We start from the raw sequence: 24,919 nt of genomic DNA on the forward strand, positions 1-24,919 counted from the left end.
ACCTGAGGATCATTTTGTGCCTGAAGAGGGTATTGGCTATCACGAACCCCCTCCCGGCACAAATGTCCACTAATGCACTGCCATTCTCGTCTATCTCAGCAGGCACACCCCACTCACCAACTATTCTATCCACCTTCACATTCCCTACTTTACCATTCTTATCACTGATCAAAAAACACTGTCTCATTCCTTCCAAACTTTTCCATGCACACTTGCACATTTGTCCAGAACTCTTCTCCCACTCTGCTTCCACGATCTTGCGTTGGCGCATACACACACAATCGCCCACATTTGTATTCCAACTTTCAATCTTACCCACACAATCCTTAACCCAACTGATCCATACTCTCTTATGCTCTTCTTCCATCTTTTACCCACAACTAAACATACTCCTTCTTTTGCCCTCTCATTCTCACCTACTCCTGCACATATACCCCATCCATACTTCCATTCTCTCACACTCTCACCTTCCATTTCGTTTCAGTTATTCCGCATACATCAACTTTCATTGCCAAATTTAACTTTTCGTTACCTAATTTGTAAAGCTAGCATTTATTCTTTACTAATTATATATACAAGTGTAAATAAATGTAATCGCTCTCCTTATTCACCATCTCCATCCTGTGTATTCTCATACATGTGAAAAATCTGTTTGGTAATGCATTATTCTGATTCATTATCAAACGAGTTTTTCATTACCAAATTGGCCCACATTTGGTAATGAAAAATACCAAATGGCAACCCCGAGGGAGGGAGGAAGGAAGGGGTGAAAGGTCCGTGGTGTAACAGCTGTTCGGTGCCGTGCGGCAATTTCAAATTATGGGTGGGAAAAAATTCGGTTTTGGGGGGTGTTGAATTGCCCTCAGTGACATTATACTGCATTTTAGTGTGGTTGGACGAAAATTTATGGGTTTTGCAATTTTAGGGGATGAAATGGAATGAAAATGTATGCTAATAAGAAAAAGAAGAAGAAGCAATTTCATCCATGTGTTCTCATAAGTTAGCATTCACTTACCACATTCTTCATTCAATTTCATGCTTCCCAACACATTTCAAACCAGCTGAGCACATGGTTATCAATCCTTTCTTACGCCTCACCTAGTTCTACACCACACTCATAGTGGGTTTTGCAGTTTTAAGGGATGAAATGGAATGAGAATGTTTGCAAATTAGAAAGTAAAAATTACCCTTTTATCCATGTGTTCTTGTAAGTTAGCGGTCAGCTCCACATTCTTCGTTCAAGTTCATGCTTCCCAACACATTTCCAACTGGCTGAGCATATGGTTATCAATCCTTTCTCGCGCCTCACCTAGTTCTACCCCACACCCCTAATGGGTTTCACAGTTTTAGGGGACGAAATAGAATGAAAATGTTTGCTAATTAGAAAAAAAATTATTCATGTGTTCTTGTAAGTTAGCATTCAGCATTTTTCTTTCAATTTCGCGCCACCCAACACCTTTCAGACCGACTGAGCATAAGGCTATCAGTCCTTTCTCACGTCTTACCAACTTTACCCCACAGTCATATGGGTTTCGCAGTTATAGGGAATGAAACTGAATGAAAATGTTTACTAATCAGAAAAAATACTCATCCATGTGTTCTTGTAAGTTAGTGTTCGGTTCCACATTTTTCGTTCTTCATCCTAATAATCTGTTATATTATTCTGATTATTTCTGGGTGGTAAGTAAATGTTTCATGCATAATCTGTTTCTCCATTGTTTTTAGCTATGTTCCACTGTGTCAACTCATTTGACTCGTCAGGATAATGGCAAAACGGCATGTCCTAACCAGTGTTTAACTAAACCTAACCTACCTTAGCTTAACTGTACCTAATAATTTAACCCCTAAAGTACTAAGTTCATCGATCGAGCTTTTTGCGCAATTTCTTAAAAGGATGAGCAACACCGATTGTGCAACATCCACAAAAAACTGGCGGCAGCTGCCTCCACCCCAGCTGTGACAGATGGCTTCTAACCAATCAGAACTAAGTGTTGGACACACCGGAAGAAGGACCCAGGCCCGTAACAAGGCGATGGGGACCCCCCACTTCCCTCTCGCCATGTCCCTTTACCCGACTACCTTGTTACTACCCTACCTCCTACCGTTCTTACCACCCCCACCACCACCCCTCCCACCCCCTCCTCATGCATCCCCCCCTCTTATGTGGATCCCCCCAATGCCCCCCCAGTCATCTGGGGGGAGGGTATTTCCCCCCTACCCTCCCACCATGTCCCTGTACTCCTCTTGGGCCCTTCCTTTGTGACTTGTGGTGGTCTCCCATCCCTCCATTCCCATACACCTCCTCCTTGCCTTACCACCTCCCCCCACCCCCACCCCCTGGCACCTCCCTGGCCTCGAATATTTTGCGTATTTTTTACGTTTTATGATGCATGTTTTTTAATCTTTATCTGTAATTTAATTGTGTCTTTGCACAGATACGCACACCACAGTTATTTTAGCTGTCATTATTTGAAACCCACTCTAAAAAGTAATTTTATTTTATGCCGACGCATGCAAGCATGTTGGAGCCTTCAAAAACGAAACAAAACTAAACGAAACGAAAACTAGATTTGACAGCTCGTAGGGAGGGGAGGGGGGAGGGAAGGTTAGGAGAGGGGAGGGGAGGGAAGGGGAGGAGATAGGAGGGGAGGGAAGGGAAGGGACTTGAGGTATGGGGAGGGGAGAGGAGGGGAGGATAATTTTTACTATTTATCATATTTTTATTGGGGTTTTCATGACCATTATTCCTAGCTAGATTTGACAGCTTGGTGGGGAGAGGAAAGTGGAGGGGACGTTGGGCAAGGGGAGAGGAAGGGAGGGGAGTGAAGGGAAGGGGATTGGAGGTATGAGAGGAGAGGAGGGGAGGGAAGGGGATTGGAGGTATGGGGAGAGGAGAGGAGGGGAGGATAATTTTTATTATTTATCATATTTATCTGGGGGGGGGGTTGTCACCATTTTATTTTTTTCTAAGCACATTACAACGGTTTATAACATCTGTACACACACACACACACACACAAAAAAAAAAAGATTTTGGTGATTTTTGTACGTATTTTTGCGAAGAAAACAGGTGCGAGCGGCGTATTTTCTTTCTCTCCGGGGCCGTGACAGGCAACTATTATCAACTTTGACGGGCCATAGCTCGGTAACTATTGGTCCTAGGAAGGTGGGGTTTGCATTTGCAGGTGTGTAAATTCAACCTCTATAAATCGGGCATAAAAACTTTTAACCTTTGAGAAAGTTGAAAAATAGGCCTGTTTTTGCATCCTGTGGGGTAGTCGAGGCTGGAGAATTGCGTACCCAAGGGGTTAATCAAACCTTACCTAACCTAACCTAGCATCCAGTTGGAAATTTGGGAAATGAAAACCACCTTTGAGTACTTCAAGACACAATCGTAGATACAGCCCAAGGAACGTGATGATAAAAATTGGGAAATTTTTCAGCAGAGGGTAATTTACTATGAAAATAATCAGGAAAATACATAAAACAAACTGGAGGAATACGAATTGAAATGGTAAAGTTCTTGTACTGCTTCAGGTAAAGTGTACGATTACCAAAATGGCAAAAGAGCATGGCATGAATGAAAGCACCATCAGAACGATTTGTAAGGACTGGAAGAATAAAGAAGATTGTGTTTGGGAACCCTGGTGATGTGAACCTGGCAGTAGTTAAAGTTCACATGTTGTCCTGAAGCTGACCGAGAAGCTCACAGAGGGTCGTATGGAGCGTCAGGGAAAGAACAGACATTAGGCCATATGTTTAGACGAAAATTTTTGGATATGGCAGTTTTAGAGGATGAAATGGAACGAAAATGTTTGCTAACCAGAAAAAGAATTACTCATTCATCCATATGTTCCCGTAAGTAAGTGTTCAGTTTCACATTCTTTGTTCTATTTCGTGCTTCCCAACACATTTCGGACTGACTGAGCTTGCAGTTTCACATTCTTTGTTTGATTCCACACTTCTCAACATTTTGGACTGACTGCGCAATAGCCATATGATCCGTCAGTCTGAAATGTTGGGAAGCACGAAATCGAACAAAGATGTGAAACTGAATGCTAACTTACGAGAACACATGGATGAGAGTAATTTTTTTCTAGTTAGAAAACATTTTCATTCCATTTTGTCCCCTAAAACTGCCAGACCCACAAATTTTCGTCTAAGCATACAGCTCAACATCTCTCCTGAAGGCCACATCATACAAGAGATGAAACTTTGACAACATTGGAGGTTGGGGGCAGGGGGAGAGTGCTGGGAGCTGCGTATTAACAACACATTACCCAGCCCAACTTTTGTTTTTGTTAATGTTATTTTTAATACCATTGATATTCTTACTTACAGTAGTTATATCTCTTTCAGTGTTTTACCCGATGGTGGGCATAAGTGGAGGTAATTTACTTGGGTAGGGTGGTAAGAAGGGGTAAAAGTGAGAGTTTTGGAAAGTTGCCAGGACACATTGTGCTGTTATACATGCACATATATCGTTCGAGTGACAGATTTGAGTACCATGGTCCTTGTCCAGACCCTGTTGCCTGCTGTACCTGAGGATTAAATATTGCATTTTTGCCTTTTCAGGACTTTTTTTTTTTTTTTTTTTTTTTTTTTCAAGGTCTGGATTTTTTTTTTCCTTTTTTTTTGTGGTGGTGGTGGATGTGTTAGATGTAGCTTTCACCCCAGCACAACTAGAATGTCGGCCTAAGTTGAATTTAATTGTCTGATAGAAGCAAGAAGAAATGGTAATACTGTTGTGTTGAATGAGTTAATGACTAGAACCTTAAGACTAGAATCACAAAATGGCATTATTCCCCGAGCTTGACCTAGGTAGATCATATAGCCCTGCTAGGGTTACAGGAGAGCGCTACCTCTCCTGACAAAGGCAGCTGTCTGACTGGGGCGTGAACTCTCAACCTCGCGATCTCAAGTCACACGCTTCCCTAGAATCTCAAAGGGGAAGGCAAGCCTCCAGTTTTTTTTTTAATGATAATTTGTGAAGCACTTAACCCTTTAAGTCCGCAATTGTTTCAGGCAGGGTACCTCCCACAACCGCAATTTGGGGGTGTTTTGGCGACTTTTATCATAGTTACCCCTCGAAAACAATCGAAAACATGAAAATTTTGATAACTACCTATTTTTCTTATTGAAACAGGTCATTTCAAAGTGTTGTGTCACATCAACCATGAAAACAGATGTATTTAGGTGTGGGGAGATTACTAGACTGTGGGGAGATAAAATAGGTTGTGGAGAGTAGGCCTATAGGTACGGGGGTTGGAAATAACCAGCTTTTTGCATGAAAAGAAAGCACTTCATTGTGTTCTGTAACTTCTACCATGAAAACAGGTGTGTATGTAGGTGTGAGGACATAACTAGTTCATAACTAGTGTGGGGAGTAGGCCTACAAGGCCTTGGTGGTACTTGGGGAGAAAAATTTTGGCAACAACCATATTCTCTTGTGCAAACCCTCCATTTCAGTGGGATTTGTCATACCAGCCATAAAAACAGGTGTGTATGTAGGTGTGGGGAGATAAAACAGGTGTGGGGAATAGGCCTACAAGGCCTCCTAGTCATTCCTAAACTAACACAGACGCATATAAATGTTTGTAACCATCAACAACATCAAAATAAAGTTGAATAATGCTATAAATGCATGCATAAGTAAGGGAAAAAAAAAAAGCAATAATTTGTTTCCGATTTCTCGTTTTACTGTCCCAACTTCTCGTTACACATTCATCACAGCATTACAATTATCACATTATCATTACACTTCATCACACTTATCATTACAGTTTTGGCGACAACCAAATTCTCTTGTGGAAACTCCATTTCATTGGAATTTATCACACCAACCATGAAAACATTGTGTTTGTATGTGTGGGGAGATGAAACAGATGCGGGGAGTAGCCCTAAAGCCTCATAGTCTTTTGAAAACTAACACAGACAGACACTACACAGAGGTGCTAATCTGGGCAGGTAGGGAAAAAAAAAAAATAATAATGCGTCGTACGTAGTACAACATACAGCATTCTCCAGCTACGTACATACAGAAACTGGTAGGTACGAAGTGAGAAATGAACCGAGTGAGGTGTAAAAATTTGGGAAGAAGTAGAAATACTGTAACATGAAACAGGTACGTACATTAGGCCTGACACTTGGGGGGCCTGTTGGGGGTTGGAAGGGTAGTAGGGGACAAGGAGGGAGAGATGGGGTGGGGTTTGGGGGGAGGGGACGAGGCTAGCAGGGAGGGAGGAGGGGCAAGAGAGGGTGGGAAGGGACGAAGGTTGTTGTGGGAGGAGAGATGCAGTTGCGTGGAGGGGTGGGAGAGTGATGGGGGACAAGGAGGGCGTGAGGGAATGGAGTAGAGGGTGGAATGGAGGTGGCCGAGAGGGGGGTGCCCCCCCACTGCCAGGGTTGGTCCAATCCCCCCTCACGCCACATCAGGGGGGAATTCTCATTGGCCTGAAGCCATGTACGTCATAATCGGGGTGGAGCTAGTGCTCTGCAGTTTTTTAAAGGCTGGGTTCAGTTGATGCGATTAGGCATTTTGGCATAAAACTCAAATCGCATCAATTGATGCGATTAGGACCTAAGGGGTTAATGAAGACAAAACATGTCTGGCCTATTAGTATTAGTGTTGACTGCATCCAGTCGTATGGGATGCACGTTACTTTACTCATATTCAGTAATCATAGGTAATCAATGTGATCATCAGAAATTGTAAACTTCCCTCTCTGATTATGATTGAATGTTCTGCAGCCATAAGTTACCATGGCTTCAAATTAATGGTCCCCTTTTGACAGATTGCGATGAATTGTGGTGTGGCAGCTGCTCTCTACGCTGGCACCCTAGTGATCTCCGGGTGGCAGTTATGGGTCAACAAGAGGAGCATGTAGGCTGGATACATTGGGCCATATTCTCATTGACTTGGGAGGTTTCAGAAAAACTATTCAACACTGTTCTGCCATTTATACCTTATTGTTCCTGATGAGGGTGATGTGAGTTGGAGGGAGGGCAGCCTGATGTAACAAGACCTTGTGCCATGGAGGACATTTATTTGTAGCCACCCCGTCCTTAATGAAAGCATCAAGCTGTTGGTAGATAACATAGGTAGATAGCTATTGATACGCATTACTGTGCATTACTGAAAAGATACAGTATAAAGTTGTAATTATGCAGAATAAATTGGTACAGATGATGTGCTACAAAGCCTTCTGTTCCAATGGGAATACAGCTGATTGAGTAAAGGGAGGTCAGGGTATGGAGAGGGCTAGTGGACTGATGCCTGTATTCTCTCAGCTTAGGAACCTAGCACCACTTTCTTACCGTAAGATGGGGTAACTGGGTACCATTTTTACCCCTTTTTTGTCAGTATTATAGAGATGTGCGGGAATTTGGAAAAAGTGTAAAATGTTTTTAAATAACTTATTTAGGGCTACCTTTTGGAACCAGACACATAGTTAAGGATACAAAAACAACTTGCTTAGAAATAAAACAAGGTGGTTGCCCATTTACCTCTTGCGATGGGGCAACCGGGCACCCAGACCTTTTTATTGTATTACTGTATGAAGGTGCTCATTATTATTGACTGCTACTAAATAACATAAACTTAGGTGGGCAAACATAATATGCAACCTAAACTTATATATAACATAAACTAAAGCAGGAAAAACAGGTGTACTCCTGTTACTCAGGATTTTGTAGTTCTGCATCATCACTGCGGTTCTGTGGGCAAACTAGCTAACAGATTCTGAGCCTGGTGCATCCCTGAAACTTAGCAATATAGCAGTAGATGGCAAGGAGTCTCTGAGACATATTTAGAAACTAAATAATGATAATTAGTTAATGTGACCGGTTGCCCTCCCCAAAGTGCCCAGTTACCCCACCTGAGTTACCCTTGCCATTACCCGGTAATGCTTAACTGTAGAAACATGTTAACTAGTTCCTATCCAACCTTTGATAATGTCCAATAAATGAGCATAAATAATAATGTCCAATAAATGAGTTCTCCAGCTAACTTCTGACATCGGTAACTTACCCTTAGCATTTCCAATGTTGGGGCTTCTGTGAATTTTCGAGAACATCACTATTATGCATATAAGGATCTAACTGTTGATTTTGAGTATTTTATTGCCAGGGGACTTTGCTATACAATTAGCACCAGAAAAGTTTAGAAAAAGATTTATAGGTTTTATATAGGAAAGTTTGCAAATAACTTAGTGGGTGCTCCATTAAGTACCCAGTTACCCCATCTTACGGTACCATTTTATTTCTGCATACAGCATGATCATGTTCACTTGTTTATGATTTTTGCAATGTTTCAGTGTAAAGAGTACAAAATATGTACAAGAGAATATGGAGGTGATATGTAAAGATGATGAGAATGTAGTCCATGAAAATATATGACCATATTTTTCACAACTGAAGAGATGAGTCTTCCATAACAATTGATTACGTGTAACACCCTTTTATTATTCACTTGTATGGTATTCTTGTCTTTTTATGTTGTTGTAAAATGCGCGCGCATGCACGCGCACGTGTGCACACACACACACACACACACACACAGCAGTATGGTATATTAATGTCCATCCATTCCATCCATCATTTATAACATAATTTAAAAGTATATAAAAGTATACTAGCAGTGAAGAGGAACAAGGGAGTTTCCCAAACCAGTGAGAATATGGCTTTTAACCTTTCCTGCTGTGGTGATAAGAGGAAGAAGCAGAAAAGTAATAACTGAGAAGTTAGAGGTATGTGAAGACAAAGTATCTACATCCTGTTCTGTAATAAAATCCTTTGATAGATTGGGGTGTGGGGGGGTTCCCAGGAGGAAGCAAAGCATCAGAGATGATTATAGAAGAAACTGTCCTTGATAGGTTAACAGTAAAGGTAAGTTCTGCCAAATACCAAGAAAGATAGCAAAACAAAATCAATACACTGACGTCATGACACACGACAATATCACAGCGTAAAAGCTCGAGTTGACCAAGGAAACTTACTTCTGCATACTGCATAAAACGTTGTGGATTGCCATTTCATTTTGTGCTGTTCGTATAGTTTTTATTACCAGGAAATGCTAGTACAGTAAAAGTCCTTCAGTCCTATCACCAATGATCCGAATATCACAATATTCCAAATTTTTCAAGGCAATCTTTCAAATTTTTCTGGGCTTTATCTAAGGATTTATCTGGCTTGGACTTGCTCTTGGACTTGGATGTATCTGCCTGCTACTGTTCAGATATACTTCTATGCATTTCCAGTGTGTAAAATAACCCATATCATTTTAAGTGTTTATTTAATGCTCATGTACATATTTCTAATGTTGTCAAAGGTCCCTCCCGGTAGTAGTAAAAAAAAAAAAATCCAAAAGCCCCCTGGTCTCCTGCCATTCAGATTACAGGACTTCTACTGTAATTTTTTTTTCTGCATTGATAATATTGTACTGGATGATCCTATGGATCAGCTGATCCATAAGATCATCCAGATTGGTGAAGATGCAAGGTGGGTTACCATAGCTTGTTTGGACAGGATTATTATCATATGAAGATATGATATGGATGTTGAGGGTCCCTCTATAGTCTGTATGATTGACCTGTACAGCTGAGATGTATGGGGCAAGTAGGGTGTGTTTGATTTTCCACTGATGATGTCATTGAAGTAAATGCAGGCATGTATTGTAGTGCAACATGCGGACGTAGGTGTACACCGTGGGTGGATATCATAGTACAACATGAGGATGTGGGTGTTCACCGTGGGTAGATGCAGTGCAACATGCGGATGTGGGTATACACCTTGGGTGGATACTTTACTTCAAGTGTCACTCATTGTTTTATAAAACATAGTATAATCGCCATTAATTTTCTTTGATAATGGTAAACTTTTAGAGCTAATTTTGACCTCTTTAGCTTAGGAAATCATTCCATATCTAAATTGGCAGCTTATATTAGACAGTTAAAAAATATAAATATATGTGTTAAAATATGAGGAGCTGTAGATTTATGTCATCAGCGGCCAATCAGCAGGTGTGAATCAAACACCCTACTTGTCCCATACATCTCAGGTGCACAGGTCAATCAGACAGGGTATAGTTAATAGTTTCCACCTCATGCTGAACTTGTCATTCCTCTTCATCTTTAGTTTTCTTCCTTGGTTTTCCTGTAATCAGTCATATTTGGTCATTATTCTGATATCCTAGTTCATTAGAGCTATTTTCTGCATTTTCCTTTATTTCTGTTTGGATTTTTTTTTAAATTTCAGTTGACTGAGGATGTGAAATGCTGTTGCTGTTATTTTAAAAAGACCCAGACTCAGAACTAGTTGCTTATTACAATATTTTCATGACTGTTTTGGTAGAGGTTGTTGTTACTACCTCCCTTGCTAAAGGTTGGAAGGTTATAATTTTATCTGTTTGCTTGTTTGTGCAATAGGGATAATTTGTTAAGGTCTAACCAGCAAATTATTAAAAACTAATGGGTGGATCATGGTAATAACTTATAGGGGGGGAGGGGACAGTTTTGCCGACTGAAGGATGATTGACATAATGTTTCACAAAACTATGAGATAGCAGGAACCAGTGGTAACTTTGAACCTGGTGTACTACCAGATCATTGCAGCATAACACAAGTTTACATTTTGTACTGGGTATGCCATATTTATTTATACAGTATTCATTGAGTACATTATACTGTGTTGGTATTTTAGTTGGAATTATCCTTGGTTGTGTCAGGGTGCTACCATGCCTGTTTATCACTTGCCGGCTGTATATTTTAATCCCTAAACTCCGAAATAGTTGCTGTAATACCCTTTGTTCTGCTAGCAGCTGCCTTGCAGAAAATTTAGTTTTTAAAGCAAGTACACTATTGGTTAGATTTACTGACTAGAGAATGAATATAAACAATTTAAGCCTTATTTTAAATCTAGTTGTCATATAGACGTATTTACAGATTGCTGCTTATGGAAAGCACACAGCCATTAAGCGAGTACTCTTCATCTTTATACAGGTTTGTAAAATATTATCTTAACTTAAGGACAGAATACCCAAATAGGTGATGAGACAAAGTTGTATAGTAATGTACATTCCACAGTTATAAATACAAGATGATACATATATGAATCATGATTTTTCCTGAACTCCTTTTGCATCATTAATAAATTTAATGTGTGAGTAGGCGATGAGAGTGTAATGAGCAACTGGATGTATGGTCCATTTCACTGATTATTATAGATAGTTGTATATGATATTGGTGGTAGGTGGGGGTGCTCACCATCCACTCACTCAATGTAGTGGTGTTCTCAGGTGTCTGCCGTTTCCTCTACCCCCTCCTTTCCTTCCTTCCTCTTCTATCTTTCTTTACTTCATTCTTTCCTCGTCCTTCTGTGTGCGGATGATTTTAGACTCCCTCTTTTGTCTTTCTTTCCTTCATTCTTTCATCTTCTTCTGCCTATGGGTGACTCTACACTGAGTGACAAGCCAAATGGTTTCCTGTACACCAGGAAACCATTTACTGCAGTGGGTGGTAACCATATACAGGTAACTCGCACGGAACACGAGGGTTTCGTTCCTACCGTGCCGTGTTAGGTGCGAAATCGCGTATATTTAAACTACTCCGTATTTTGCTCCCTAGACCCCCCAAATGTGTTGTTTTGCTGTTATCTGTCACTAGAAAGCACTTTAAGTGGTTAGAAGGTTTATTTAATATTATAACTCACAAATACAGTACTCCTGAGCAAAACTTCAACACACAAATACTGTACGTAAACACAAGGAAACATTCCGACGCCGATCATAGGTAATAAATTAGGTTAACTGGTACCAGTGCTTTAACTTACAAGTACATACCAGAGCAGTACATATTTAACTTAGAAATGCAGTACTGTGATATCGAATGATTTCAGTACATAATCTGTTAGGAATGGCTGGAAAAAAAAAAAAATGTTATGAAAACATTTTCACCTTTTTGATATATGTTTATGGTAGTTTAGAGTTATTTTTTACGTTATCGTTGTGCCCATGCTTGGAAAAGGGAGCGAAAGAGTTGAATTTTCAGTCCTAAATGAGAAAACTGCACGCCCTCCAAGGCTAGACTCTGCCACGGGAGAATAAAGTGGAGGGTCAGTCCGATTAGCAATAAGGAAGTTGTGTCACAACTTCCAGCTCCCACACCACGAGAATGGCTAAAAATAGAATCGTAATGCAGTTTCAGAACTAACAATAAGTCTAATTATTACGAATACAGATACAAAGCAGAAATAAATACGTTTACAGACTGGGAAAACGCATTTCTTCCGTCATAACATGTTCATCTTTCTCAATCATTTTACGTTCATCTTTATCATTTTACCTTGTTATTTTCGCAATATATATTGCTGTCTCGTAAACAGGGTGGTTGTTTGTGTTTTGCAAGGGAGGAAAAAGGTTGTATTTTCTGTCTGGGTCGAGATAATGGGTGTAACTATGTGTGGTTAGGCATGGCCACGAGCAAAAAAATCGTACATCCACTCATCACGATAGCCGGTGGTGAACTGACAGATGATACTTGAGACGGTGAAGTCAAGGTCATGTCCCAGATTTTCGTTCACTTCCCGAAAGTTTTCACAGTTTTCTACAAGTTGCAAACCATTACAGCAAACCTGAGCAAATAGGTAAAGATACCAAGACAAAAATGTATTTTTCTCTTATTATAAGTCTTTAACGAACAAACAAAAAAAAGGCAATATTCCGACGCCGATCATGGGTAATCATATAAATCAGGTTAACTGGTTACAAGGCTTTATTTAATGCTTTAATTGCTTACAAGTACATACCAGAACAGTAAATATTTAACTTACAAATACAGTACTGTAGAAAAGCAGTACAGTAAGAGTTTAACGAACAAACAAAAAAGGCAATATTCCGACGCCGATCATGGGTAATCATATAATTCGGGTTAACTGGTTACAAGGCTTTATTTAATGATTTAACTTTATTTAAGTGCTTACAAGTACAGTAAATACGAGAACAGTAAATATGTAACTTACAAATACTGAACAGCACTGGGGAAAAAACGAACAAATAAAAAAGGCAATATTCTGACGCCTATCAGGTAAACTGGTTATAAGACTTTATTTCTTGCTTTAACGTTATTTAATAGTACTTTAAGTTGCACATAAACTTACCAGAACAGTACAGTACTGTAAATATTTAACTTACAAATACTGTGCTACTGTACTCAGGAATGTCTCACTCACTGAATAATTTCCCGCCTAGATCGTCACGTAATCAAAACAAACCGCGCGCTGCGGTGACGTTCGAGGATTTGATCTTTCAAAGGCCTCTCCTGCGTTAATTTGTAGTTTTCATAATGGTTTTTTAATCTTACGTTGTCTTAGATGTATCCCAGCCCTTACCGTGTATAATTGCGAGCGCGTTCCGTGAGATCGTGTTCCGTGCGAGTTACCTGTAACCAAATTATGGCACCTGGTGGTTTAGTGGGTAATTGTGGCACTTCAATCAGATTGAGCTGGTGAAGGTTTATATCCAAGGGGTGGCTGGGGTTACTGCTCATGTAGTGCCACTCAGGGATGAGTGAGGCAGTCACTTTCATCTTAAATGTCAGGACCAACATACCAATCCCTGGGCTCCTACGCTTCTTATGGGACAAGGTAGGATTACATGATGTATGGCTATATATATGATATGCTATTTTCCTCTCTTTTGTGCCTTCTCTTTCCTTGTTTTCAAGCTCCTGCCACAGTCTGCCCTTATGTGGGAAAAAAAGGTCAGGATGATGATGATGATGATGATAACATTCATATCCCTATTTCTGGGTCTTACCCATCCCACATAATAGTGGAAAATAGGCCATCCATCCATCCATCATCCAATCCTACGTTGCCCCATGAGGAGCGTAGGAGCCCAGGGCTAGGCAGTTGGTCCTGACATTTAAGATGAGAGTGACCAACCTCACTCATCCCTGAGTGGCATTACGTGAGCAATAGACTCCAACCACCCCTTGGATATAAACCTTCACCGGCTCAATCCGATTGGAGCACAATAATTACCCACTAAACCACCAGGCACCAAAATGTGGTTATATGGTTACCACCCGGCGTAGTAAATGGTTTCCTGGCGTACAGGAAACCATTTGGCTTGTCACTCAGTGTAGAGTCCTAGGCTAATAGACATCTATCAGTCTCAGTAAACTCATTTCAATGGTCATAATACCAATGCAGCAAAGTAAACTGATAGGAAGGCTAAGTGTGTACAGTAGATACAGGCATTGTTCTAAGCTAATTTCTAAGGAAGAAGAGGTCAAATGTGTAGATACAGTTATTGTTCTAAGCAGATTTCTAAGGTTATGAACTCTCTCACACCACTTAGAATACAGGACTTAATAAAGCATCTCTATGAGGTGTACAGTAAATTTTTTGTATGCAAGTTCAAAGGCACATTCTTGTTGGTTAAGAGGGTTCCCTAGTACCTTTCATTTACCAGTTTATTTCTGCATATGGCACATCAGTATTGTCTTCTGTGTATGTGCCGGGTCTGAACAAAAAGAAAGTGAACTTTTTAAATAGCACACAAACTAGCCGGCATAGCGTAATCTTGATGGTAGCACTATAGCAACGACTTTGAGCTTTAGTCTAACACTGACCACATCACACCCCATCACTCACTGTATGCATCAAGGTAAATGTGCTTGAGTGACTGATTAGTGCACTTGGGAAATTTTGTTCTTTCCCTTTTATCACTTGAAATCGGCAATCTTTCAGAGGCCATATCCAGAGTAGGGTGGCTGGGGGATGAGAATTGTCTCATGCTTCCCCCAAAAGTCAGTGTGTGAGTAGGTGTATTATCATGGTGGCAGCATCCAGGCTTTGCTTGTCTGTGCCTCAGGCCTCTTCCTTCACACTGCTTCCCTCAAACGCTTCAGAACATCCAAAAACTACTGACTGTTTGATCATGCGGAACAAACTCACAATGATCAAAGCCCTTCCAATAAAAAAAGATGATCAAAATCACCTTCACATCTCAGCAACTCTGACGTGCCTTTTTGGTCGCAGTGACGATGTTTCAACCCACTGGAACAACTGCCTTTTTTGTTTCGACATTGTAGCCGTACTCCCACATTTCATCACCTGTCATGAAATTTTTTTTCCAAAAGTAAACATTTTTTTCCAATTTGAAACAGGATTTCACACAAACATGTAGCTCTTCAAGATCCTTCTTTGTTCAACTTGGAACAAATTGCCAAGTGCACTAAACACATGTTCATTCAGGCATTGCAATGGGGTTCTTTCAAAGTTAGTATTCCGGTAGATGTCACCACCACTGGGACAAACACATTCCCTGCGCTGTTTAAAAAGCATATTTTTCTTTGTTAAATATCTGCACTGTTGTGTGAAACTCTGAATCATAGTAATGTCATATACCGTAATATAAATAATACAAATAGAACACGTATTTATAACTTAGCGTGAATTGTTTATATTTATCATAAACAGAAATTAAAATATCATTGATGGCATGTGATGGCAACCCACCATTTCAGTGGTCCTATATTATTTAATTTATGTTACATTTAGTGCAAGTTTGGTTCTTAATACATAGTTTGTTCAGACTGTAAATTATGCCTAGTGGGTATCTTGACTCATTCAGTCTCTATGTGGGCAGAAATTTAATGTTGAGTAAATACTGGGACTCAACATTTTGCTCACTCCCTTCACGCATGCGCACAAGACAGTCCAGTGTTTAAGTTCTTTCACGAGAGATTTGTTTTCAAAACAAATGCACGAGGACAAATGCTTAAAATAATACGATTTAGATTACTTGTGGTTTGGTCAGGTTTGATAAAGTCTATCTATCTATTGCCAGACGCCTCAATCCCGTTTGGGGTGGCCACAAACAAATCGCCTCCAAGTCGCCCTGTCCCCCGCCATTTCACTGCCCTGCTCCCAACTCACACACCCCTCTCTCATATACCTCTCCACCCCATCCCTCGATCTCATCCTCGGCCTCCCCCTCCCTCTTCCCCCCTCCACCTCACTCACATACACTCTCTTCGTCAGTCTTTCTCCCTCCATCCTCTCCACATGGCCAAACCACCTCAGTGTGTTGATAAAGTAAGGTACGTAATTGCTTTGGAGGGTCTGAGGTAGCAACACCATGGCCTTCTCAAATCGTGGCAACATGGGTCTTGTGGTGTGCATGTGTGAAGGGATTGAGCAAAATGCTGAGTCCCAGTATTTATGCACCATTAAATTTCTGCCCACATAGAGACTGAATGAGTCAAGATACCCACTAGGCATAATTTACAGTCTGGACAAACTATGTATTTAGAACCAAACTTGCACTAAATGTAGGAGGAACTAAATAATATAGGACCACTGAAATGGCGGGTTGCCATCACATGCCATCAATGATATTTTAATTTTCGTTTATGATAAATATAAACAATTCACGCTACGTTATATATACGTGTTCTAATTGTATTATTTATATTACGGTATATGACATTACCATGATTCAGAGTTTCACACAACAGTGTAGATATTCAACAAAGAAAAATATGCTTTTTAAACAGCGCGGGGACTGTGTTTGTCCCCATGGTGGTGACATCTACTGGAATACTAGGCTTTTCAGAAGCACCCCATTATGCTAAGCTGGCTAGTTGGTGTGCTGTTTAAAATGCTCAGTTTCTTTTTGGACAGACCTCGTATGCAATCTGTGCTGATATGGAAATTACATGAGTAACATAAAAGACAGTATTTACTTATAATGTGCAAAATAAAATCAGTACAGAAGCTCCCTCCTCCCCCAAGTTTCCTCGCTCGCTATTGTCGTGGGGGAGCTTCGGAGATGTCGATTGGGACTTGACATGTAGGGGAGCTGTAGCGGGGTCTCTCACTCTGTTCTTCCCTCTCCCCTTCCCTCGGGTTCCTGTTGCTACCTCAACTAATTTGCGGGGCTCTTTTTCTTCTATTATTGCTCCTTCCTTCCTTTTCTTCTATGCTTGCCAGACAATGGGAGCCTTCTGGTGATGCTACTGGTCCCAGTCCTTTTTGTCATCTTGGATGTAACTGTTGCTTCCCTGCATGTTTGCCATGTGTGACATCCTGTGTATTCCCTGCACCCCTCCATCTGGGAGTTGAGCCCACCATGGGGCAGAATGTCATGCCCTGTGGTAGGCAACATGTTCCTTTGGTGGAGGGGTTGGGGTAAGTCGGGTGGTCTCGTGTGGTCCCAGTGGGCAAATTGGCGGACCTTCTGTTGGCCAGAGTCAAGTGGGCACTGTTTGGTGGGCACCGCATTGGTCTGCAGCTGCCATCCCATACCAAGCAGTGTGCACGTGTACCTCCTCCACTACCCCTGGGGCTGTTGGGTGAGTTTTGACCCAACATCAGCCTCCCCTCGCTGGGCTCTGTGGTGGGTTGGGGGGTGGGGAGGTGAAGTCTACGTCTTTCAATTGTATGGATGATTACGTTTCTTCTGGCTTGACCCTGATGACGACCCAGGACTTTTGACCGCAGTCTCGACTTCTTCCCCTCCTTCTACAGGTTCAGTTACCATGACTAACATATCCTCCTTGCCTCCTGTGTGTTCCACTCCTGTAGCTCCTGTTCTGTCTGCTTCAGTTAGCTCCTCTTCCATTGTCACACTTCACCCCTATCTTCCTCCTATCTCTGCTCCTTCTGTGTCCTTCTCCCTCCCCCGACCTCGTCCTTCATATGTTCCTGTCCCTTCCCTCATCTCCTCTTTATTTGGTCCATAGACATGTAAGAAATACTTCAATATTATGAACGCAGAAGATGACTTCTCACTCCACCTCTCACTACTTCACCAGGTAGGCCTGTCTGAATGGCTTCCACCTTTTTGTAGTCTGCGATGCTGCCCTAGCCGAGAAGGTGGTTTCCCTGGTCAACAGTTCAGGACAATCCATTTCCGTGTCCCCAGACATTCAACTTACTGTAATTCCTCCACTGACACTGTCTGTCTACCATCGTCAATGACCTTTGGCCAGAGAGCTTTTGCAGAGTGCTCTGGTAATATTAAATTCATTCCTTCTGAGCAGTGTCATCCCATTTGCTCAATTCAGTGTTATACCATTCTTCCTTGTGGAAGAAAGAAACCAGCCAATATTGTTAAGATTGTCTTTGCACCTCGAGATCTGCCCCCTATGGTCATCACTGGGGGCACTGTTCTCCAGGTTCACCAGTTCCTTCCATCTCCTCGCCAGTGCACATCTTGTTGGCGCTTTGGCCACCCTACCAAATACTGCCTATCAACTGCAGTCTGCCCCAGCTGTGCGCAGGCTGGTCATACTTCCATGGATTGTACTTCTACCATCCGGTGCTGCCCTAATTGTCAGGGTAGCCATTCTGCCACCTACCAGCAATGATCCATTTATCTATTTGAGGCAGAAGTGCCCAGTGTCCGCTGCAAAACTGGCCTTTCCCTAAGTGATGCCTGTAGCCGAATTCGCAGCTTCGGTCACTTTCCAGCCATTACATACACACACCTAATCTGTCCTCCTCCTGTAGTGTCACCGGGCTCCAACTCCTCTGGTGTCTCGGCTTCAGTCACTGTCTCTAATTCTTTCTCTGCTCTTGTTTCTCTCCCTGATTCTTCCCCTTCCCACCTTTGTTCCTTCCCTCCTTTCCCACTTCCTTCTACCTCTGTATCTTCTCGGTCCTCTCCTCCATCACCTTCTTGTCCTGCAAGCAAACGTCAATGTATTCGTGCTTCCCTGTCTCACATTCCTGGTCTCTCCTCCCTAACTTCTGTCTAGCCTCCCAAATGTCTGTCATGTTCCACTCCTCCCAGTACCTCATTCTTCTCTTATCCACCTGTGAGCATCATCGGGTCATCTTGTTGATGTCCCCCTGTTCTGTTTCTTCTCCCTTGGATACAAGGATCTTTCGAGATATTGCCTCCTACATTCGCCATACTTCTTCCATGTCCTCCTTTGTTTCTGTGGATGTCCATCCACTTCCCTCTTCCCTTCCCCCTACTCCTGCTCCTCCTTCTCCTGAACCTTCCCCTCCCCCCAACTTTATCCATCCTCCTCCCTCTATGACTTGGTTCTTTTTTCTCTTTTATTCTTTCAATCCTCGATCTCCCTATGCCTCCCGTGTAACCTTCCCATGACCGTCATGTGCGTCTACCATCCTCTTTCCAGTCTTAATTCTTCTCCTCATGTCCCTTCTACGATGCAATATATGCAGTTTTGCGTCCCACTGTCCTTCCTTATGATACCTCATATCCGTTCACAATCCTCTGCTTGTAGCTCTCCAAGAAACTATTCTCCTTGCTTCCCCTGTTCCTATATCAGGTTTTACTTTCTCGGTTCTCCTCCTCCTCCTCCTGCTGATGCTGCTTTTATCTGCAACACTGTTCCATTTGAACCCCTTTCTGTTCCTTCCTCTATACCTTAAGCTTCCATCAGTCTTTTCCTTCACCACTGGGTCACTGTCTGCTCTCTCTGTTTCTTTCCTATTCCTTTTGATTTTTCTGCCTTTTCCTCCTTACTTATTTCCCTTCCTCCTCCAATTCTCCCTGGAGATTTCAATTGCCGTCATACCCTTTGGGGTGACTCTGTTGTCACCCCCCTGGGGTCGCCTTTCTGAACAGTTTCCTTCTTTGTCTGATCTGTTTCTGCTCAATACTGGTTGTCCTACTTACTTTGACCTACATACTTGTTCCTTTTCCAGCATCGATCTGTCTCTTTGTTCCCCTTCTATTTCCCTTGTCTTCCACTGGTCAATTCTGGATAACTCTCTTTTTAGTGACCACTTTCCTATCAAACTTTCCCTTCTTTCTGTCCGGTTCCTCATCCTCCCTGTTGGCAGTTCCATGTTGGTAACTGGAACTTATTTTCCTACCTTACAGTCCCCACTTTACCCCTTCCTCCTTTTTGTCTTGCCACAAGTTGCTTTTTTCTTCTTGGTCATGGTTTTAATAGCTGTCCTTACTACTATCCCTAGAAATACCAGGCCTCTAAAGCTAAAACTGTGCCATGGTGGACTCCTGAATGCAAGTGTGCCATCCGTATGAAACGTGCTGCCTGGAAAAGCTTCCGTTGTCGACAATCTATACCAGACCATACCTGTAGTCTCTCAATATTTCAATGTGCATCTGCAGCCTTCCGCCTCACTATTCGTCAAGCCAAACGCCTCAGTTGGACATCCTTGTTTCTAGCATTTCGGCAGACACTCCCATTGCAGCACTTTGGTATCGTATCTATAGAATCTCTGGTAAGCATATGCTGCCTCAGGCTCCTGGTCTTTCTTTAAATGGTCGTTCTGTAGCTGATGCATCCTTGGTTGCTGAAGCCTTAGGTAGTTATTTTAGTCTTGTAAGCACAGGGTCTCACCTTTCTCCAGATTTTCACCGTATTAAATCTCTTTCAGAATCTGTCCTGAATTCTTTTACTTTATCTGTTGAGGGGGCTATTAATGCTGCTTTCTCTTTCCGTGAATTGTTGTCCACTCTTCAGTTGTATAAAGATTCCAGTGAAGGTCTTGACGGTATTCATTATTGTATGCTGAAACCTCTCTCCCCCAGTGCCCTGTCTTTTCTTTTGACCCTGTACAACAGGATTTGGTCTGAGGTTTCTTTCCTCCTGCTTGGTGTGTGGCAGTCATTCTACCATTTCTTAAGCCTGGCAAAACCAGTTGCCTTCCCCAAGACTACTGTCCCATTACCCTGACCAGTTGTTTATGTAAACTGCTTGAACGTATGACCAATCATCAACTAATGTGGCACCTCAAATCCCATTGTCTTCTTTCCCCATTGCAGTTCGGATATTGAAAAGTTTGTAGCACTTTAGATCCTCTCCATCGTTTGGAGTATTTTATCCATTCTGCTTTTTCTCTTTGCAGTCTGTCATTGCCATATTTTTTTATTTGGAAAAGGCATACGATACTACTGTACATGGTGCTACCATATTTTGCATAGTCTTTGTTCTCTTGGTCCTCATGGTAACATTGGTGTTTTCTTTTCAAAATTTTCTTTCCCTCCACACCTTCCATGTCCACCTCGATGCTCATCTTTCCCATGCCTTCCCCCAGCATGAAGGCACCCCCGGGGCTGTGTTCTTAGTACTGTACAGTAAAAGTCCTGTAATCCGAATGGCAGGGGACCGAGGGTCTTTTGAGTTATTGTTTTTTTTGGACTATTGGGAGGGACCTCTGAAAACATATGAAATATGTAAATGATCATTAACACTTTGCAGTTTGGTGATACTATTTCCATTCGTAGGGAAGTTCGAAAACATTACCAAAAAAAGCTTAGGAAAAAAATAGGATAAACATGTTCATGCACTCTTTCAACTTATACTTGTCACAGCTACTTTAGGGTACAGTAATACCTCTCTAAGTTGGCTTAATAGGGGCTGAGGCCTTGCCGACTTGAGAATCACCTGTTCCCCCCCCCCCAAAAAGAAAAACAGTGTCTAAAATTGCTTACTATGTTTGCACACATGGTAGCCTCCCAGAGGCTCCCTTGGTACCATACAGAGACGACATGATGGCATGATGCAGGATAAGCACAGGTATACCTCGATATACAATACCCCTAGATGCGATACCCTGGCTTAACAATGGGGGTAGAAATACCACCATACCCGCCTAACGATGGCCAAACCCCGGTTCAATGATGGGTGTTGATTTTTTAAAACCGATTTTGATGATATTTTAGACTAAAATTGTGTTTCGGTTGATTTATAAACTGTTTTTGGATTTAGATCAATGTGTTTTAGCCAAAGGTAGGGTGAACATTGTCATTTTGGGGTAGAGTTTACTAAGCTTGATTTTTTTCCAGACTAATATTTGACAATTTTCAGATTTTATATGTTGGTTTTAGTGAGTTATTTACAGGTGTTAGGCTTAGGTTAGCTTCTTTTACAGCTGTTAGGCCATTTAGCTTGGCTTTAAACTTGTTTTTGGACTCATTTGGGTGGGTTTAGGACTTGGTTGGGGGGGAAGCCCAAGGCTCAAAAATGCATCCCTATACTTTACATGCTAAATCTACCCCAAGATACAATACCCTGCCAAACGATGGGTTTTTACTTAACCAATTGCATCGTTAAACCGGGGTATACCTGTACACTTGAAAAGTGGAAAACACTGTCAGTCATGAGCAAACAGGAGAGACCCATCGGGGGTGGTGGCTGGGGCAAGACTAAGCTCCACGTGATGCGCAGCGTGGTGGCTCGGTATGTTTATATCAGCTAAGTCAGTACAGTATATTGCCAGCCAACAATCAAAGTGCTGACTTTATCTGGACCATTACAAGTTTGACCCCTGACACCTCACGCCGAGTTTGGTTTATTATTAGTCGGCATTTTGCCAACTTAGGATCAATTTCGCCGATGTTTTTTGCCACGTGGTCAATTTTTGAAAATGATTTCTTGAATGAATATTTTGGAGCCGTGCCGACTTATATACAGTTGGCCCTCCACATTCTCAGGGGGTTAGCAGACACAGACCCCTGTGAATGTGGATTTTTCACGAATGTTTGGTGCGCCCCCCAAATGCCTCTACAGTCGCAAATCACCTCTTGCAAGCAAGTGTGCACAGACTGTACCTAATAAAACCATATCTGGGACCTGAAAGCAGCATAAAATATCACAAATAGTAACAGACCAACTATATAAAAAAGTTTGATAACAATAAAGTGTTGATTGAGTATATGGCTGTACTGTACTAAGCTAGGGTAAATATGTACCTGGTGACCTCCACAGACTCCCGCGAGTGAGTGCGTCTCACGCACATCCACGTGAATGTGGGCGAGTTGTCAGCTACATATTTACCCCAACTTCTTACAACCATACCCATTCAATTCAGAGTTAACTCACCACTGTTCCTGAAGTTTTGGCGGACGAACTCTGACAGCATGTGATGACGATGATGAACACGACACTGATGACGATGAAGATGATTAGCCATGCAGTTACCAATGACGGATGACTGGATGAGATGATGTGGAGTGTAACTGCACGGTATGAGGACTCTACATCTGCGTAGATTCCACCTCATCTCCACTGCTAGCGTCATTGCTGAGTGGTGGTGGATCATCGATATTGTCCTCAGAGGCATGTGGAGAGGATGATGTGCCATCAGTCAGAGTGAACAGGTTCAGGGTCAGACACGGGTTAAGGTTCAGGCACAGATGCAGGCTCCTCAGCCCCAGGCGTCGTGGAGGAAGATGAGTGCCAGACAGCAGCAGCAGCAGGTCGCTGTTTCTTTGAGAAGAACATTGTGAAAGGCAACTGAGACTGCTTGCGCTTCATGTCGTCAAACACTGTTTTGTAAGGGATTACTCTCTGAGCTATGGCACTCATCACCTTCAATGCCCTCACCATCGATGGGTCCATATCAAAGAAGAGTTGCTTCAGTTGTGCGGTCGCCCTCTTTGCCTCCCCCAGCTTTTCAAGGGTGAGGGCTTGCTGCTGCAGGGTATCATCAGGATTCTCCTCTGCATCCTCCTCCTCGCTCGCTGACCTCACAAGCTCCACCAATTCTTCGTCGGTGAGGGCCTCATCATGTTCTTCCACCAGCTCCCTCACCTCACCCTCCTCCATATCCTCAAACCCTTCACTACCCACAGGCCTTGTCAATTCCACAGTCTTCCTCACGGCCTGGTTCACCTGCTCCTGAGGAGCAAATCCCGCAAAATCTTGGATGCACTCCGGCCACAAAGCCCTCCGACAGCCATTAACTGTCTCAGGGCGCACGTCCCTCATGCTCTCCTGCACCACCAAGAGGCAGTCAGCGATGGTAACCCCTTCCAATAGTCCATGACGCTCAGGTTGGGGTTCGCATCCAAAGATGCATAGAGCCTCTGCATTGACCTCCAGGTGTAATAGGCCTTGAAGGCAGGTATTACACCCTGGTCAAGAGGTTGTATCAGGGAGGTTGTGTTGGGCAGCAAAAACACAACCTGCACATCCTCACACATACCCTCGAGTGCCTGTGGGTGGCCTGGAGCATTGTCCAGGAGCAAGAGGAATTTGCCAGGGAGGCCATTCTCCTGAAGGAAGGACTGCATCTCTATCAGGAGACAGTGGTGGAACCAGTCCAAAGATGCTGCTCGTGGTCCACGCTTTCTTATTGTGCATCTCCTATCTTTACTGATGGTTCCAAATCCCTTTGCAGTGTTGGTTTTGCTGTTGTCTCCCATGAGTCTTCTTTTTCCAGCTCCCTTCCTTCTGTTGCAGGTGTTGTCACAGCGGAACTTGTTATTCTTTTCCCTCTGAAGTCTCTGTTTCGTTCCACTTCTTCCTCTTGTTATCTTTTCCAATTCTCACAGTGCACTTTCTTCTCTACAGGCCTCTTCTTCTTCTCATCCCCCTGTCACCCAAATTCAATAGTGGCTCTTCCATTTTCCTGTGTGCAAGAAGTTGATTCAATTTTGCTGGGTCTCTGATCATGTTGGAATTGCTGGTAGTGAATGTGCAGACTCGCTGGCTCGTTCTGCTGCTTAGTCTCTCATGTCTTCTACTCGATCCAGTCTTGCTCTTGAATGTTTTCCTATTCTTAGTCACCTCTTCCATGACCTATGTCAAACTTCCTGGGACTCTCAGATCACCAGTGAACTTCATCTCATTAAACATTCTGTTCCTCCATTGTCTATTTCCACTCATACCAATCGTCGATGGGAGACTCCTTGCTCACCTTCACTTGTGTCACACCCACCTCACTAACAGTCACTTGATGAGTGGTGACCCCCTGTCACTTTGTTCACGTTGTAACTGACCCCTGACTATCCGATACCTTTTTCTCGACTGCCCGCTCATACTCCACGTCCGTCACTCTGCTTTTCCCTTCCTCTCATTAGTACCCCGCCTCTCATTGCTTACCAATTTCCTTGGTGATTCTCCTGCATTTTCTATTTCTAATATTATTGCTTTTCTTTCTGCTCTGCGTATTTTGCATCTAATCT

General features: G+C 42.5%; 1 protein-coding gene across 1 annotated transcript in view; it reads left to right on the plus strand.

The window, feature by feature from the left end:
- Positions 1–8,037, plus strand: part of LOC145417455 (ribonuclease kappa-like) — a 33,788-nt gene extending 25,751 nt beyond the window's left edge. Inside the window, exon 3 of the mRNA XM_080286149.1 lies at positions 6,795–8,037. Within this exon, the coding sequence (XP_080142275.1) occupies positions 6,795–6,887 (93 nt within the window). The 3' untranslated portion in view covers positions 6,888–8,037. The remainder of the gene's footprint in view (positions 1–6,794) is intronic.
- Positions 8,038–24,919: the final 16,882 nt, after the last annotated feature.

The sequence above is a fragment of the Coenobita brevimanus genome, chromosome 110, assembly GCF_032717465.1.
Source record: "Coenobita brevimanus isolate Jiangsu-jjx chromosome 110, ASM3271746v2, whole genome shotgun sequence".
NCBI lineage: Eukaryota > Metazoa > Arthropoda > Malacostraca > Decapoda > Coenobitidae > Coenobita > Coenobita brevimanus.